General features: G+C 44.7%; 2 protein-coding genes across 2 annotated transcripts; one reads left to right on the plus strand and one right to left on the minus strand.

Moving 5' to 3' along the window:
• Positions 1 to 200: 200 nt before the first annotated feature.
• On the minus strand, positions 201 to 6,558 carry qars1 (glutaminyl-tRNA synthetase 1). The gene is made up of 23 exons (XM_035755780.2): positions 6,390 to 6,558; positions 5,668 to 5,818; positions 5,403 to 5,512; positions 5,135 to 5,210; positions 4,951 to 5,015; positions 4,788 to 4,841; positions 4,579 to 4,633; positions 4,430 to 4,501; positions 4,264 to 4,349; positions 4,040 to 4,126; positions 3,754 to 3,853; positions 3,536 to 3,614; positions 3,208 to 3,447; positions 3,004 to 3,096; positions 2,765 to 2,902; positions 2,313 to 2,400; positions 2,094 to 2,240; positions 1,914 to 2,015; positions 1,705 to 1,797; positions 1,374 to 1,504; positions 1,189 to 1,255; positions 930 to 1,055; positions 201 to 752 (listed from the first exon to the last, which is right to left on the minus strand). Exons 1-23 carry the CDS (start codon positions 6,498 to 6,500, stop codon positions 702 to 704), a joined length of 2,322 nt encoding a protein of 773 aa, XP_035611673.1. The 5' UTR covers positions 6,501 to 6,558; the 3' UTR covers positions 201 to 701.
• Positions 6,559 to 6,723: 165 nt separating this feature from the next.
• ogg1 (8-oxoguanine DNA glycosylase) lies at positions 6,724 to 14,949 on the plus strand. The gene is made up of 8 exons (XM_035755778.1): positions 6,724 to 7,019; positions 10,983 to 11,139; positions 11,317 to 11,678; positions 11,786 to 11,965; positions 12,092 to 12,273; positions 12,933 to 13,080; positions 13,172 to 13,221; positions 13,393 to 14,949. Exons 2-8 carry the CDS (start codon positions 11,030 to 11,032, stop codon positions 13,564 to 13,566), a joined length of 1,206 nt encoding a protein of 401 aa, XP_035611671.1. The 5' UTR covers positions 6,724 to 7,019; positions 10,983 to 11,029; the 3' UTR covers positions 13,567 to 14,949.
• Positions 14,950 to 15,599: the final 650 nt, after the last annotated feature.

Genomic DNA, 15,599 nt, shown 5'->3' on the forward strand with positions numbered 1-15,599 from the left:
TCCTCAAAAAGTGGTCTGTGTTCCTCCCACAATGCAAGTGTGCCTTTAAGTGGATTGTGTCGAAGTATGAGAGTGAGTGATGTCATCCCTTTCACTGCTTTTTAAAATTAATTTTTGTATTTAACTTTCACTGTTAAAGTTGATTAAGAAACACACCTACATTAACCCAAGGTAAACACTGACTCAGACACATTGTAATATCTATTTTACAATTGTTTTTCATGGTTTTATTCATGGTTTCCTCTCAAATGTGTCACCAAATGTTGCATTTGTAAGCATCTATGTTGTGAGAGATCAGCAGAGCTAAGCTTGATGATGATAAGTTTGACTATGGACTCAGAGCTTGACAGGATGGGTTCATATCATACAAACTTACAGTAAGACCCTTATTACCCCAATTATAAATTAGTTGTGGTCCTCAAAAGGAGGTACCTTGCGACAGTTTCCAAGTCTTTGCAAATGCTAAACTGAAAATCGACTCCTAAGCACATCTGTAGATCTGGATTGGATAAGTCTATTCAATATGGCAAAAAGTTCAAGCCTATCAGAGGTCTATCAAGATGGAGCATTGCTTACACCCATTGATACTTTCAGATCCAAATCATGTCAGGTGTAGGGGACAGGTGTAGGGGATTTGGGATTCAGACATGTTTGAGGGCTCATGGGAAGCAGGCAGTCCAGCTTGATCTCATTCCGCCCAATCACATCTTCCCGGGATCCTCTTTGAGGGTGACCGTTCTGTTGAAGACGAGCTGCAGGGAGAGGAAAGCTGCCGTTACCCTCTGGCTCATGCTCTATGGAAAGTTCTTTTAGGTCACCAACTTCATAAGATTACATTCTACATTTCAAAGTAAACAATTTAATAACACCCCAGTTCTCACTCCTTTATGCAACCTGTGTCAATCAACTATTCAGTTTCTGGACCGTACCTTGTCTGCTGTGCTGTCTGGGTCCAGTGCGAAGTAGCCCACTCTCTCAAATTGGAACTTATCAAACACTTTTGCCTTGCTCACGGAGATGTCCACCAAAGCACTGCCAATCACTTGCAGGGAGTTCTGTGGGACAGAGAGGACATAGGAAACATTTTGACATGAGTGCAACTCAAGAATCCTCTCCTTGTCTCCTTTCCTTAATCAGTATGTGCGGAGGTTGTGTGTGTCCATGACAGTAACACTTAGACACACTCACAGGGTTGATGTCACTTAGGAAGCCGCCGGGCACCTCAGACGGGTCCTCAGGATTTTTGTGAAGGAATCTGTAACAGACGGAAAAAAATTGACAGCGAGAGAGAAATCATTCCACACCTAGCAGACAGATATATTTAGACGTGTGTCTCTCTCAGACACACAAGCAAAGCTTTTTCAGTGACTCACAGTCTTTCGTATAGACGGATTTCACACTTCTGGGGCTCGCTGACCCAGTGGATGAAGGCCTTAGGTTTCTCTGCAGCCTCATTGGAACTACAGCAATGCACCTCCAACTCCACCACCCTGCCCTGGGCATCCTGAGAGAGATGGAGAGCGAGGGAGAAACAGAGTAAGAAAGCAGAAGATAATAGCAAAGTGAGAGAATCAGAGAGAGGACAGGTGTGGGGGACAGAAAAGACTAACATCCTGCCAGGACAAACAGGCATGTTTGTAGGTTCATAGTCTTAACATGGTTCTTTGTTTTTTGTAGTCTTTCAATCTGAGAGAAGCATTTCACCTTGATGACCTTCTGTACAGATATGACATAGCCAGCATGCCTCAGGCCTACTGGCTGATCTGGGGTCAGACGCTTGTAGCCCTTCTCCATCACCTGCAGAGGAAGATTGTGTGTGAGAGCAGCAGGGTTAACACACACACACACTTACAAAGTACACAGACCTTGTATTGAGAGCATGGGCACTAAGACCCACACAACTTGTCACCTACCTCTCTAAAGTCGCTCTGCTCGATGAAGATGGTGCGTGTAAATGGAACAACATGGCTGCCCATGAACTCATTGGCTGGGAAGTCAGGCACACGGACATCATTCTAGGAGAGGAGATAAATAAATGGTTCACATTCGCACTAATCCTTGAAGCAAAAGTGACTGTGTGAGTGTTTTCATACCCGTATGCCCTCAGGCAGGTTGGTGATGGTCACTTTGAGGGGCTCCAGGACGGCCATGGCTCGGGGGGCGTGGTCATTCAGCACATCCCTCACACACGACTCTAACATGTGGGGCTCCATCGTTGCCTGGGCAACAGTCACTCCAACCTGGCAAGATGGAATAAAACATTCAAACAATAGTATTGCTTACTCCACCATCTCCCTATCCCTCTCTCGTACCTTCGCACAGAAGTTGTTGATGGCCTCAGATGGGAAGCCCCTCCTCCTCAGAGCAGTCAGAGTGAAGAGACGAGGGTCGTCCCAGTCCCTGCGAAACACAAACCGTCAGTGGAAGTCTCTCACACACAGAGATAGTTACTTTGGCACAAATAATGTAGTTTGGCTCTGGAAACAAATAGTTTGGTTGGGAGAAATCCAGATTTTCATACCATCATACGCTATTACCGTATGTGCACGCAAGGTGCTATAACAACAAAAACAAAACAATTTAAGCAACAGGGATCTTGATCTTGACAACTAGCCACTTAGCTAGCAAGTTAGCAAACCAAATGCATAGATGAAGCCCTGAGCTGGATCATACCGTTTGAAAATACCCTGTAATACGGTGTATTGCCCAAGACTACAGTTTGGCCATAGAAACAAATAGTTGTGTACATGTGTGTAATGCTGACCTGACAGTTCCTTCCTCCACCAGTTTGATGATCTTCCTCTTGGAGACCACGGTGTAGGTGAGGTTCAGACGGCCATATTCCCACTGCACAGGGCAGTACACGTCCAGAGCATTACACAGCCAGAAATACGATGACCGCCTGAAGGACACACACAAGCATATTAAGAGAATCAAAGGTTCTAAAGAACCAACAACTTAAAAGGAAAGCTGACCCAGAAACAACTACAACACACAGCATACCTGGCCTGGAACTCCTTGGTGCAGAGTGAGTGGGTGATGTTTTCAATGGAGTCACACAGACAGTGGGTGTAGTCATAGGTAGGATAGATACACCTGTGAAGAAAAAAGTCAGGAGGGGGTAGAACTGTGATTAGTATATTGAACTGTTAGAAGAAACACTGTGGTGTGTGTGTGTGTGTGTGTGTGTGTGTGTGTGTGTGTTACCATGCGTCCCCAGTGCGATGGTGGGCTGTGTATTTGATCCTGTAGGCCACGGGGTCCATCTTGCCGTCCTCCATCACTATCTTCATCCTGACTGTGGCCTCTCCCTCAGCGAACAGGCCCCGCCTCATCCTGTCAAACAACACCAATGACTCCTCAGCAGGACGCTCTCGCCATGGCGACGGGGGCGGGTTGTGACCCTTCAGCTCCTCCCCCCGCTGGTGACACACGTAGGCATGGCCCCTAGAGAGATGAGCAAACACACAGACACACACATGCAAATTGTTCCACACATATGAGAATAAAGAGAAACACAGATAGCGTCACCCACCTACGGATGAGGTCCACTGCCAGGTCGTAAAGTCTCTGGAAGTTGTCGGAGGCGTGAGTGATTTCATAAGGCTTATAACCTGAGACACACACATACAGATGTTGCAGTGTGTTATGGTTGACTATGGCATGGCATTACCAGTCAGTGCTAAACCATTCTCTGGATGCTTTGCCAGTGTTGTTCTGATGTTAGGGTAAAATTGTACAACGGACACTCACCCAGCCACTCCACCATGTCTTTGATGGCAGTGAAGTACTTCTCCTCTTCCTTTTCTGGGTTAGTGTCATCATACCTCAAGTAGCAGATCCCATCATTAGCCTGAGGAGGGAGAGAGGACAAGGATATATGAAAAGAGGGCAACACACAATTGGGTTCTGTCAAGTACCCCATATGAAATCAACCCTTAGCCTTTACCAATAAGCTAAACGTAGCCTAAGCTATACTTAGCCTTCTGGTAGTGGTTAAGAGTGGTGCTGGTGTGTGGAGTGTGTGTCAGGGCCATACCTTAGCGTAGCCAAAATTAAAGTTGATGGCTTTGGCATGACCAATGTGAAGAATACCGTTGGGCTCTGGAGGGAAACGAGTTCGAATCTACAGTAATATAGACAGGCGAGAGAAAAACCAAGAGAGAGATCATTTAGTGAGTGATCAACAGTTCCACCTGCAGGCAGTATGAACCTTAAATGCATTCTGGTCATCCCACCTGTGACATTCCCTTATCTCCATACCTGTCCTCCAGTGAACTCCAGATGCTGCTTCAACAGGTCCATGGTTTTAGGAGTGACCACATAGCCCTCTGTTTTATAGTTCTCTCCTGGAGAAACAGGTCAGGGGCCAGGGGTTACAAGCTAGTATACTTAAATTGGTCATGGATGAAGTGTCTCTCCATCTCACCTGGTTTGTGGAAATTCAAGGCCACTCCTCTCAGCTCATCCATCAGCGATCTGCCCTCAATCTTTATCTCCCCTACACACACAAAAGTATGTCAACACCCCTGACCACTTAACCCAGAGCAGCTTTATGTGGAGTCCCCAGGTCATTACCATTCATTGTGAGCTCCTCCTTCACCTCACCATCTGGAGCCTTAGCCTTCTGAGCCTGCACATAGAATTTACTAAATTAATAACTCCTATGTGATTATGCAGTCACATAATGGATTGATCCATTAGTAAAATGATCTGCGCTTGTGTGTGTGAAATATGATTGCACATTTCTTTTATAGACAGCTATGTTGAGCTGTGTGAAATGTTACCTTGGGTTTCTTCTCCATGTCAGCCTCTGTCTTTGGGCCAAGGAGATGGAGGACCTGAGAGGGAACGGGGTCACAATATAAGCACACATCTGAGGTACAGTATATCTATGTTGATATATACAATGCCTTCAGAGGACAAACATAAATGTATTGTTACACACACCTGCATGTCCACCTCATTTTTGATCATCTTCCCATCAGCCCACATCAGGCCACCACGAGCCTCCCCTGTGAAGACAGAGGCATTCTCAATGAGACTGACATCCTCTCCTCCTTACCAACACAGATATTAATGTCCTCCAGTCCCAGAGGAGGTAATCAATATTCTATCAGGGCTGTATTCTTACCCATGAGCAGTCCCATGTTAAAACGGTACCTCTCCTGCAGTAGCTGGTCTTTGTGCTTCTTGATCACTTTTTCCACCTGTAACATACCATTGTTAGTCAAACCCCTCACACTACCTAGCAACTGTTAATAATCATCACTTGACAGAGACTATGTTTACAACATAACAACATTGCATGCAGAATTATGGATAAACAGGAAATCTCTGAGCCCTCTAGTTAGGGCTAAAGCCAGATATTCTTCCAGGTCAAAATAAGCTCATGTCCTCACCTTGTTTTCTATCTGTTCTGGTGTTATGACCACTCCCACTCCACACAAAGACTCAAACTCCTGCTGGTTGATAGGGTCCTGGGGATGGCTCTTCACAAACTCCAAAGCAGCTAGAGGCGAGAGGAGCCAAAATCAAAGTGTCGTGTGTGTGTTTCAGAGAGAGACAGAGGCAGGCAGACAGACAGAAATGGCCACGAGACAAAATGCTGATGACATACAGTCAACTACATTAATCTGTGATGTCAGGAAACGTGTGTTTGTCTACCTGCCAGTTGCAGCTCTGTACAGATCTTGCGTTGAGCGATGTGATCTGTGAGGAAGCCCAGGCGTTTGGGGTCTCGAAGACGAGAGGTCATTGTGTACAGGAGGGTCCCTGTCGCTTTGTCCACTCCTGCCGCCCCAAGCACCCGCTGGGCCTGTGGAAATCAACCAGTTGGAATAAATAGTGTTATTTATGTCGACACCACTTAACACTATTGAAACCAGTGTTGGGCCAATACCAAGTCCCAGAGTCGACTAGACCTGGAGATGAACTGACAGGAAAGCTGTCAATTGAATAGTCTGGATTGCTACTTTCAAGAACAAGTGCATTACAGTGGAGATCTGGGTTATTTTTAGCTGGTCAAGTCAGGGTAAGATGAGTTCTAATGACAGGGTACACTAGAAAGAAGACTCCAAATAAAATTCAAAGGGGCAGGCCTATAACATGTGTATGTGAAAATGTACAGTGAACTATCAGGTTTTTTGTTGTCACTATTATTCTTGATTTGTCAATAATACGTTTGAATGAATGTATTCACTCAGACTCATATCAAAGGATGAACTTGTCTGACTGAAATAAATGCCACAGCCAAAAAGAGTCAGTGAAATTACTAACGTTAGTAAACTAGCTAACGTTATAGGATTTATGATCCTGTCAATACAGTCATATACACCCACGCCCGAGCTGCCAAGATTTAATACTTTTCCCAATCTCTGAAGTCATACCTGTGTAATAGCATCCTTTAGGGCAGAACATAAGGCATCATTTTTCAAAGTCTCCTTCGCTTTCTGCTCACTTAGCCCGATAGAAGTGAATAGTGTCAACGGATCCGCCATCTTTTACAATTTACACCAGCCAAACACGTTGCAAAAAATCATTTGTCTGGAGGGGCGGGGGTACTTCATAATCACGGAAAGAATTAAAGGACAGTCATATGAACCAATCATGTCGCGTCTTTTGAACCAATCATGAATAGTGTTTGTTGCAGTCGTTATATTACGCTCTCTCAACGAGCCAATCGTTGGTTGTGTTGATATCAGGAGGCTCCTGAGGAGGGGAGGGGGGTTTCACAAATGTGTTGGTTGGTTGCGTCAGACAGTAGACGAATTAAATGATAAGTTTGAGTAATTCCTGAAAAATCATTAATACGCAGAATAATGTTAGAAATATTAACTAGGAGGTCAAATTGGCTGTTAAAGTAAGAACGTAGTGACAAATATAGTATGTTAGTCAAAGAGGAAAGGTCACTCCGCGTAATCTTTATTTTCCATTCTCAAGAGTCAAACACCGGGAAAGTCATTATAGGCCCACACACATCCAGGGAGTGAAAATACGTGTAAACATCTGCTCTCAAAGTAAGAAGCTATAACTTATTGTAATGACAAGCTGGTTTTAACAGATTTGCGTAATATGTTAGCTACTCTACTATGATTTTGAGGTGACTCGGCATGTGGAGCTAACCTAATTAGTAGCCTGTAGACTAGCTAGCTAACTTAACTAGTTATTACCAGAGCAAGAGCCGAAGTAATCAGTATACTGTAACGACCCTGGGTTTATAAGCGCAGATATCGACTCTGCCGCACGAGCATGCTTTTGGGGCACAGTCGATAGCGCGCTGGACTTCGGGCTAGAAGGTCGAGGGTTCAAGGCCTGCTCCCTGTCTGTTTCATTACAATACGTTATTCCACTAACGTTAGCTATCATTGTTATTACACAAGTTGCTAGACCGGTAACGTTAGGCAACGAAGCCTCCTCCCTAAGTTTGTTTTATTCACTGCTTTAGCACACTCTGCCAAACCGGATGTCCTAGCCATGTCTGAAACCTGGTTTAGGAAGGCCACCAAAAATCCTGAAATTTTCGTCCCTAGCTATAACATTTCCCGACAAGATAGAACTGCCAAAGGGGCAGAGTTGCAATCTACTGCAGAGCTCTGTCATACTATCCAGGTCTGTGCCCAAACAATTCAAGCTTCTACTTCTAGAAACAAGTCTCTCACTGTTGTGCTTGTTATAGACCACCTTCAGCCCCAAGCTGTGCCCTGGACACCATATGTGAATTGATTGCCACCCATCTATCTTCAGAGCTCGTTCTGTTAGGTGAACTAAACTGGGACATGCTTTTAACACCCTGGCCGTCCAACAATCTAAACAAGACACCCTCAGTCTCACACAAATGATCAATGAACCTACCAGGTACAACCTCAAATCTGTAAACACAGACACCCTCATAGACATCCTCCTGACCAACTTGCCCTCTAAATACACCTCTGCTGTCTTCAACCAGGATCTCAGCGATCACAACCTTATTGTCTGTGTCCGTAATGGGTCTGCGGTCAAACTACCATCCCTCATCACTGTCAAACGCTCCCTAAAACACTTCAGCGAGCAGGCCTTTCCAATCGACCTGGCCCAGGTATCCTGGAAGGATATTGACCTCATTCCGTCAGTAGAGGATGCCTGGTTATTCTTTAAAAGTGCTTTCCTCATCTTAAATAAGCATGCCACATTCAAAAAATTTAGAACTATGAATAGATATAACCCTTGGTTCACTCCAGACCTGACTGCCCTTGACCAGCACAAAAACATCCTGTGGCGTACCGCATAAGCATCGAATAGCCCTCAAGATACGCAACTTTTCATGGAAGTTAGGATCCAGTATACACAGGCAGTTAGGAAAGCAAAGGCTAGCTTTTTCTAACAGAAATGTGCATCCTGTAGCACAAACTCCAAAAAGTTCTGGGATACTGTAAAGTCCATGGAGAATAAGAGCACCTCCTCCCAGCTGCCCACTGCACTGAGGCGAGGAAACACTCACCACCGATAAATCCATGATAATTAAGAATTTCAATAAGCATTTCTCTATGGCTGGCCATTCTTTCCACCTGGCTACCCCTACCCCATTCAACAGCCCTGCACCCCTCACAGCAACTTGCCCAAGCTTCCCCCATTTCTCCTTCACCCAAATCCAGATAGCTGATGTTCTGAAAGAGTTGCAAAATCTGGCGCCCTACAAATCAGCTGGGCTAGACAATCTGGACCCTCTCTTTCTAAAATGATCCGCTGCAATTGTTGCAAACCCTATTACTAGCCTGTTCAGCCTCTCGTATCGTCTGAGATCCCCAAAGATTGGAAAGCTGCCGCGGTCATCCCCCTCTTCAAAGGTGGAGACACTCTATCCTACCCTGCCTTTCTAAGGTCTTCGAAAGCCAAGTTAACAAACAGATCACCGACCACTTTGAATCCCACCGTACTTTCTCCGCTATGCAATCTGGTTTCCGAGCTGCTCATGGGTGCACCTCAGCCACGCTCAAGGTCCTAAACAATATCTTAACCGCTATTGATAAGAGACAATACTGTGCAGCCGTCTTCATCGACCTGGCCAAGGCTTTCGACTCTGTCAATCACCACATTCTTATCGGCAGATTCAACTGCCTTGGTTTCTCAAATGACTGCCTTGCCTGGTTCACCAACTACTCAGAAGGAGTTCAGTGTGTCAAATTGGAGAGCCTGTTGTCTGGACCTCTTGCAGTCTCTATGGGGGTGCCACAGGGTTCAATTCTCGGCCGACTCTTTTCTCTGTATTCATCAATGATGTCGCTCTTGCTGCTGGTGATTCTCTGATCCACCTCTACGAAGGCGACACCATTCTGTATACTTCTGGCCCTTCCTTGGACACTGTGTTAACTAACCTCCAGACGAGCTTCAATGCCATACAACTTTATTGCCTTACCTACCTAATCTTGCCTCATTTGCACACACTGTATATAGATTTTTTCTATTGTATTATTGACTGTACGTTTGTTTATTCCATGTGTAACACTGTGTTGTTGTTTGTGTCGCACTGCTTTTCTTTATCTTGGCCAGGTTGCAGTTGTAAATGAGAACTTGTTCTCAACTGGCCTAACTGGTGAAAAAAAAAAAGTTAACTGGCTAACGTTACTGACAGATTCATTCTTACACGGAACCCAAACTGGCTGCGTGGGTGTGCCATTGTGCATACATGTATTTTGTCCCCCCACACCAAACGCGATCAATGACACGCAGGTTAAAATATCAAAACAAACTCTGAACCAATTACATTAATTTGGGGACAGGTCGAAAAGCATCATACATGTATGGCAATTTAGCTAGCTAGCTTGCACATGCTAGTTATTTTCTCCTGGGATATAAACATTGAGTTGTTATTTTACCTTAAATGCACTAGGTCCTCTACTCCGACAATTAATCCACACATAAAACGGTCAACCAAATTGTTTCTAGTCATCTCTCCACCTTCCAGGCTTGGCATCTAAACATTCATAGTATTACCACGACGACCGGTAAAACAGTTTGTCTTTCAATCACCCACGTGGGTATAACCAACGAGGAGATGGCAAGTGGGTACCTGCTTCTATAAACCAATGATGAGATGGGAGAGGCAGAATTTGCAGCGCGATCTGCGTCAGAAATGGGAAAGACTTATAGTTTAGCCCTTGGCAACGCAGATGATCGTTGGTGCGTGTGAGCAGTGTGAGTGCAGTAATTGACTAATTGACTAACAATCCAAGATTAATTCTGATCTTAACTCCACTGTTTTTATTGTATGAAAAACTGATGATGGTGGTGTGCACTTTGTATGCATTGAGTCAAAGATGGTTCTCTTGTGATTTCTCTGTGTGACAAGACTATGTCGGTGAGTAAATAATTAGCCTCTGCCATCCATTATATTGGCGAACGTAGCCACAATCACTAGAGCACCAACTGACGAGCTCAGTTCAAGACTATCCTATCAACAAGACCCGAAGGACTGTAGGGAGTTGTGGCTGAATCAGGACATGGACACACCTAGCTGTTTTTTCAGCTCCGGTTAAGGGGGAGGTGTGTGTCTCTGCTACCGCACGACAACCGATACCGATGCACCAAGTCTAGAACCAACAGAACCCTGAACAACTTCTACCCCCAATCCATAAAACTGCTAAATATTTAGTCCAGTATAGTTAACTGTTTAACTATACTGATACCCCGTGTATATAGCCATATTATCCTTACTCATTGTGTATTTATTCTATTATTTATCCTTTTTCTCTGCATTGTTTGGAAGGGCCTGTGAGTAAGCTTTTCACTGTTAGTTTGTTGTTTACAAAGTGTGACAAATAACATTTTATTTTGTTGCTACACTCTTAGAAAAAAAGGTGCCATCTATGACCTAAAGGGGTTCTTCAGCTGTCCCCATAGGAGAATTGTTCTCCTATGGGAACAGGTGAAGAACCCTTATTTCGAAGAGTTCATTGCCTCCACTATCCATCTCATCAGATATACTCCACTGTTCATCTCATCAGATATCTCTGGTACTACAGTATCAGTATGTGGTGAGTGATCCAGCACTATGTCCCAGCATGCATTGCTGTCGGCGGGGACCAAGTCATGGCGCTCCCTGGCCTGCTCACGATCAGAGCTCCGTTTGGACCTCACACTAGGCTGCGGACAGAGCTTCCGGTGAGTTCCTTTGACCACTGCTTCGCTGATTCTATAGAGCAATGGCAGGCCACGTCTTACATGACCCAGGGCTCTGCCAAAGGCATTAGCAAGTATTGAAATTATCTCTAATTCACTCACTACCTCTCAAACCATTTATCCTAACCCTCTGTCGTCCCTCCCCATTTTCCCTGCCAGCTGGCGAGAGACAGGGAATGGCCACTGGACCGGAGTGATGGGGGGACGAGTGTGGACTCTCACCCAGACAGACGACACACTATGGTACCACACATACAATAGCCCCAACACCATAGGAGGGGATGGGAGGAAGCGGAGGGCAGGTTCCTTGCTCCAGGGGTCAAAGGGGTCAGGGAAAAGATCCAAGGGAGTGATAGAGGTGAAGGAGGAAGAAGAGGGGGAGCCAGTGGCTGTGACCCCAGACAGGAAGGAGGAAGAGCTGCTGAATGATTATTTCCAGCTGAAGGTGAAGCTGGGGGATCTGTACAGAGATTGGGGAGCAGCCGACCCACACTTTAACAGCATTGCCAAGATCTTCACAGGTAAGTTGGTTCGTGTTTGTAATACTGTGTATCTATTATGTCTCTTGTGTGTGTGCGTGCAAGTGCGTTTCATACTTTACCGTGTGTGTGTTCTGTCTCTTCCCCAGGTGTGCGTATGCTGCGTCAGGACCCCACAGAGTGCCTGTTCTCCTTCATCTGCACCTCTAACAACCACATCTCTCGTATCCAGGGCATGGTGGAGAGGCTGTGCCAGTCCTTGGGCACCCCTCTGTGTCAGCTGGACCAGACCAGCTACCACGACTTCCCCTCTCTGCATGCACTCGCAGGTTCCACCTCCACTACCACCAACACTACTCTGTCTGATTGTCTGACATCTGTTTATCTCTCTCTTTCAAATCCTTTGTTTTTTCAAATGTTTTGGGCTCTGACATGTCCTCTGATATGATTGACAGACAACAGTGTGGAGGCTTGTCTGAGGGACCTGGGGTTTGGGTATAGGGCCAGGTTCCTGCAGCAGAGTGCAAGACAGATCCTGGACTCTCACGGTGGGCCCCATTGGCTCCAGGGGCTCCGCAGTGCCCCCTACCTGCAGGCACGTGACGCGCTGCGCACCCTGCCCGGGGTAGGCCCCAAGGTATGCCTCAACCCTTCAGGACAATTAAGGGTGCATAACATAGTAAATGTAGGCATAACATAGTAAAACTAAATCCGGGACACTCAAATTTGTATGATATGTTACGTCTGGTATGGTTACATAAGACGGATAGTTACTTAGGGTGGTTGGTAGGGGTGGATGTATAGTGAACGTCTAGCAACCCAAAGGTTGCAAGTTTGAATCTGATCACGGACAACTCTAGAATTTGATCTAATTAGCAACTTTTCAACAGCTTACTACTTTTTAGCTAATTTGCACCGACAGTACACAGCATGTTAGCTAAACCTTCCCCTAACCTTAACCCTTTAACCTAACTCTTAAACTTAACCCTAACCCTTAGCCAGCTCGCTGACGCTAACCACCTAGCTAGAATTCGTAACATATCATACATTTTCCAAATTCACAACATATTGTCCGTTTTGTAAATTTGTAACATAATATAATTTGTCATTTGTAACATATACGAAATGACTGATTCACATCCACAAATTAATACAATCCATTCGAAACTTAACGTATTATACTAAATGAAGTGTCTCGGATTTACGTACAGAATAATACTAAATGCTCTGAGGCCAGGTTGACTACACATGTATTATTCACAAGCATAGAAAGTGTTACCTGGGTTCCCCTTGTAGGTGGCAGACTGTGTGTGTCTGATGTCTCTGGAAAAGGCCTGTGTTGTGCCTGTGGATACACACGTGTGGCAAATCGCAAAACGAGACTACAGTTGTGCGGCGGGCAACGGGCAGAAGAGCCTCACAGACAGGGTCCACCGTCAAATAGGTGAGGATTCACGGTACAAGGATGTGTTTAACAGGCTTTAACAGTGTCCTTCTGAATATTACCAATCACTACTGATTTTGTTTCTGCACAGGGGACTTCTTCAGGCAGCTGTGGGGTCCTTATGCTGGTTGGGCACACTCGGTGAGAAAAATAACCGGTGGTCAGAATCCATCCACTCATCTGTTCACTTCCTCTCTCTGCTCTCTCTCACTCTCTTTCTCTAATCTATCCATCCAACTTGAGACACCGGTAACTTGAACTTTCAATAAATCATGCATTGATGTCAATGGAGCTTGACTGTCACTCTCTCAGGTGTTGTTCTGTTCCGACCTGAAGAAGTTCCAGAAGCTGAAAGAAACACACTCTCTGAAACAGGAGGAGGAGGAGAAGGTCAAGATAAAGGTGGAGGGAGAGGGAATAAACAAGAACATTATAAAAATGTGTAATAGAAAGGTGAACATGTCTGTGAAGGAGGAGGTGGAGTGAGGTCAGTAGAAGTTATGTGTTGGTGATTTATGTTATTTCAGGAAGCTAACCTGAATGTGTGTCATTCTTTGCACACCTCTCTGGAGCAACTAGGCTATGAGTCTGACTGTTTTACCTGTTCTCTTCAGGTTCATGCCATGATTAACTGCAAACCAAGGTCACTGTCAGTGGAGATTGTTCCTGATCACTTTGTAGAATGATGTAAGATAGGGCTATAAATGTGATACACGTTATAAAAGAGAGTTCACTCTGAACCAGACTTCTCACATTATCTGTCATACATTTATGTTCAGCTCTAAACTGAAAGCTGGCGTTTAATTTGACTGCGATTTCTGTCTGTGAATGAAGCTCTATAGGTATGTGTCATTTCCCACTGCCGTCTCTACATATGAACTACAAACATAGAAACCGTGTGTTTATCATATCTTTTCTAGATTAATGGACCACTACACAGACTCTGTAACAGTTCATTTTTATACTGAAATTAACAGGTTTTGGACTACTTTCCTTTGTCAGTGTTGTTTGGAGATTATGCACACATTTTGAATAAGTCTATTTGTGGATAATCCCACTCCTTTGATCCCCTATATTTGTCTTTCCATCAGTGTAGTATGCTTAGACCATAGAGTTAGAGGACTCTAGTTGGATAAATGGGACATATATTATATCCCTATTATTCTCTATGACCCAGACAGAAAAGGTGCAGAGCATCAGAGGTGGCCTCTAGATGGCAATAAGATATGGGAAGATTCTGCATCATAGTATCATGTGATTTTTCCAGGTCAGTCACTTAAAAGACGATTCTACTTTATATTTCATTGTTTGCTGAGCTGATATTAAGTAGTCAATGGCCCTCAATGCATTTAGCGGTGTTGACGTGTGCAGGTTCGTATGTCCAAAAATGTTGTCCATTACTGGTGCAATACACACTCAATCTCTCTTGACGATTCTATATGTTTACTGTGCATATCTGTGAGTCTGTCCAAAATAAGCAGTATATCCGGCCAGCTGTGAAATGAAATGGTGTCTGTACATGTATCTATAGGCATTAGTCAGGTGCGTCAGCATGTCTGTTTATAGTTGGGATTGCAGTTATCTGCCCTCAGTGCTATGAGCTATAAGTGTGTATATGTCACTCTGGGCTGTCACTGGTGTCTAGGATAGTGTGGGCTATATGGGAGACACTGGGAGAGTTTGACTGTAATATAACCTAGATCTTTTTTTAGCCAACTCCTCTGCCGTGTTTGTTGTCAGACCATTTGCAGTTAGCTACAGCACAAACAGACCTGGCTAGAGTGTATGGATTTGAGTGTGTCACTCAAAAAGCAAGACATTCATAGATCAAGACACTGTAATTAAAGTACATAACATTCGTCATCTATACTGAATGGATATGTGTGCTCATTAATGGGTAGCCTAAGCTACTTAATTTGTAAGTCGCTCTGGATAAGAGCGTCTGCTAAATGACTTAAATGTAAATGTAAATGTTATGTAAGCATACATTCATGTATGTGTACTTGCATATGTATGTATGTCTGCATCCATAGGTTATTTGTGTGTGTGTGTGTGTGTGTGTGTGTGTGTGTGTGTGTGTGTGTGTGTGTGTGTGTGTGTGTGTGTGTGTGTGTGTGTGTGTGTGTGTGTGTGTGTGTGTGTGTGTGTGTGTGTAAGGGGTGTTTGTGGTGTGTGTGTGTATAAGCGGTGTTCGTGGTGTGTGTGTGTATAAAGGGTGTGTGTGTATATAAGGGGTGTGTGTGTGGTGTGTATAAGGGGTGTGTGCAGCCATGTGTGTGTTAATGTGTGAGTGAGTCAGCTTTCATCTCCAGTCCAGTTGAGTTGGGCAGGAGCCGGGGTCCAGCTTTAGGGCACAGAGACAGAGAGAGAGAGAGCACACAGATATAAATAGGAGTGGAAGAACAGGAGGGAAAAAACAGCGGGATGGATAGAGGAGAAAAGGGGAGATTGACGAAGGTCGACTAAATAGGCGATATCTGCAACGTGAACACAAACACATTTGCTCGCTATGACCAAGA

The sequence above is a fragment of the Oncorhynchus keta genome, chromosome 27, assembly GCF_023373465.1.
Source record: "Oncorhynchus keta strain PuntledgeMale-10-30-2019 chromosome 27, Oket_V2, whole genome shotgun sequence".
Taxonomy (NCBI): Eukaryota; Metazoa; Chordata; class Actinopteri; order Salmoniformes; family Salmonidae; genus Oncorhynchus; species Oncorhynchus keta.

What these genes read in the sequence shown, in the direction of transcription:
- ogg1 (XM_035755778.1), top strand. Translation starts at nt 11,030, where the DNA reads ATGTCCCAGCATGCATTGCTGTCGGCGGGGACCAAGTCATGGCGCTCC. An exon ending in GGCTGCGGACAGAGCTTCCG is followed by an intron (nt 11,140 to 11,316) that starts GTGAGTTCCTTT and finishes TTTCCCTGCCAG; the next exon opens with CTGGCGAGAGACAGGGAATG. An exon ending in TGCCCGGGGTAGGCCCCAAG is followed by an intron (nt 12,274 to 12,932) that starts GTATGCCTCAAC and finishes TTCCCCTTGTAG; the next exon opens with GTGGCAGACTGTGTGTGTCT.
- qars1 (XM_035755780.2), bottom strand. Translation starts at nt 6,500, where the DNA reads ATGGCGGATCCGTTGACACTATTCACTTCTATCGGGCTAAGTGAGCAG. An exon ending in TGGAGTTCACTGGAGGACAG is followed by an intron (nt 4,127 to 4,263) that starts GTATGGAGATAA and finishes ATATTACTGTAG; the next exon opens with ATTCGAACTCGTTTCCCTCC. An exon ending in CTGTACAGAAGGTCATCAAG is followed by an intron (nt 1,505 to 1,704) that starts GTGAAATGCTTC and finishes CATCTCTCTCAG; the next exon opens with GATGCCCAGGGCAGGGTGGT.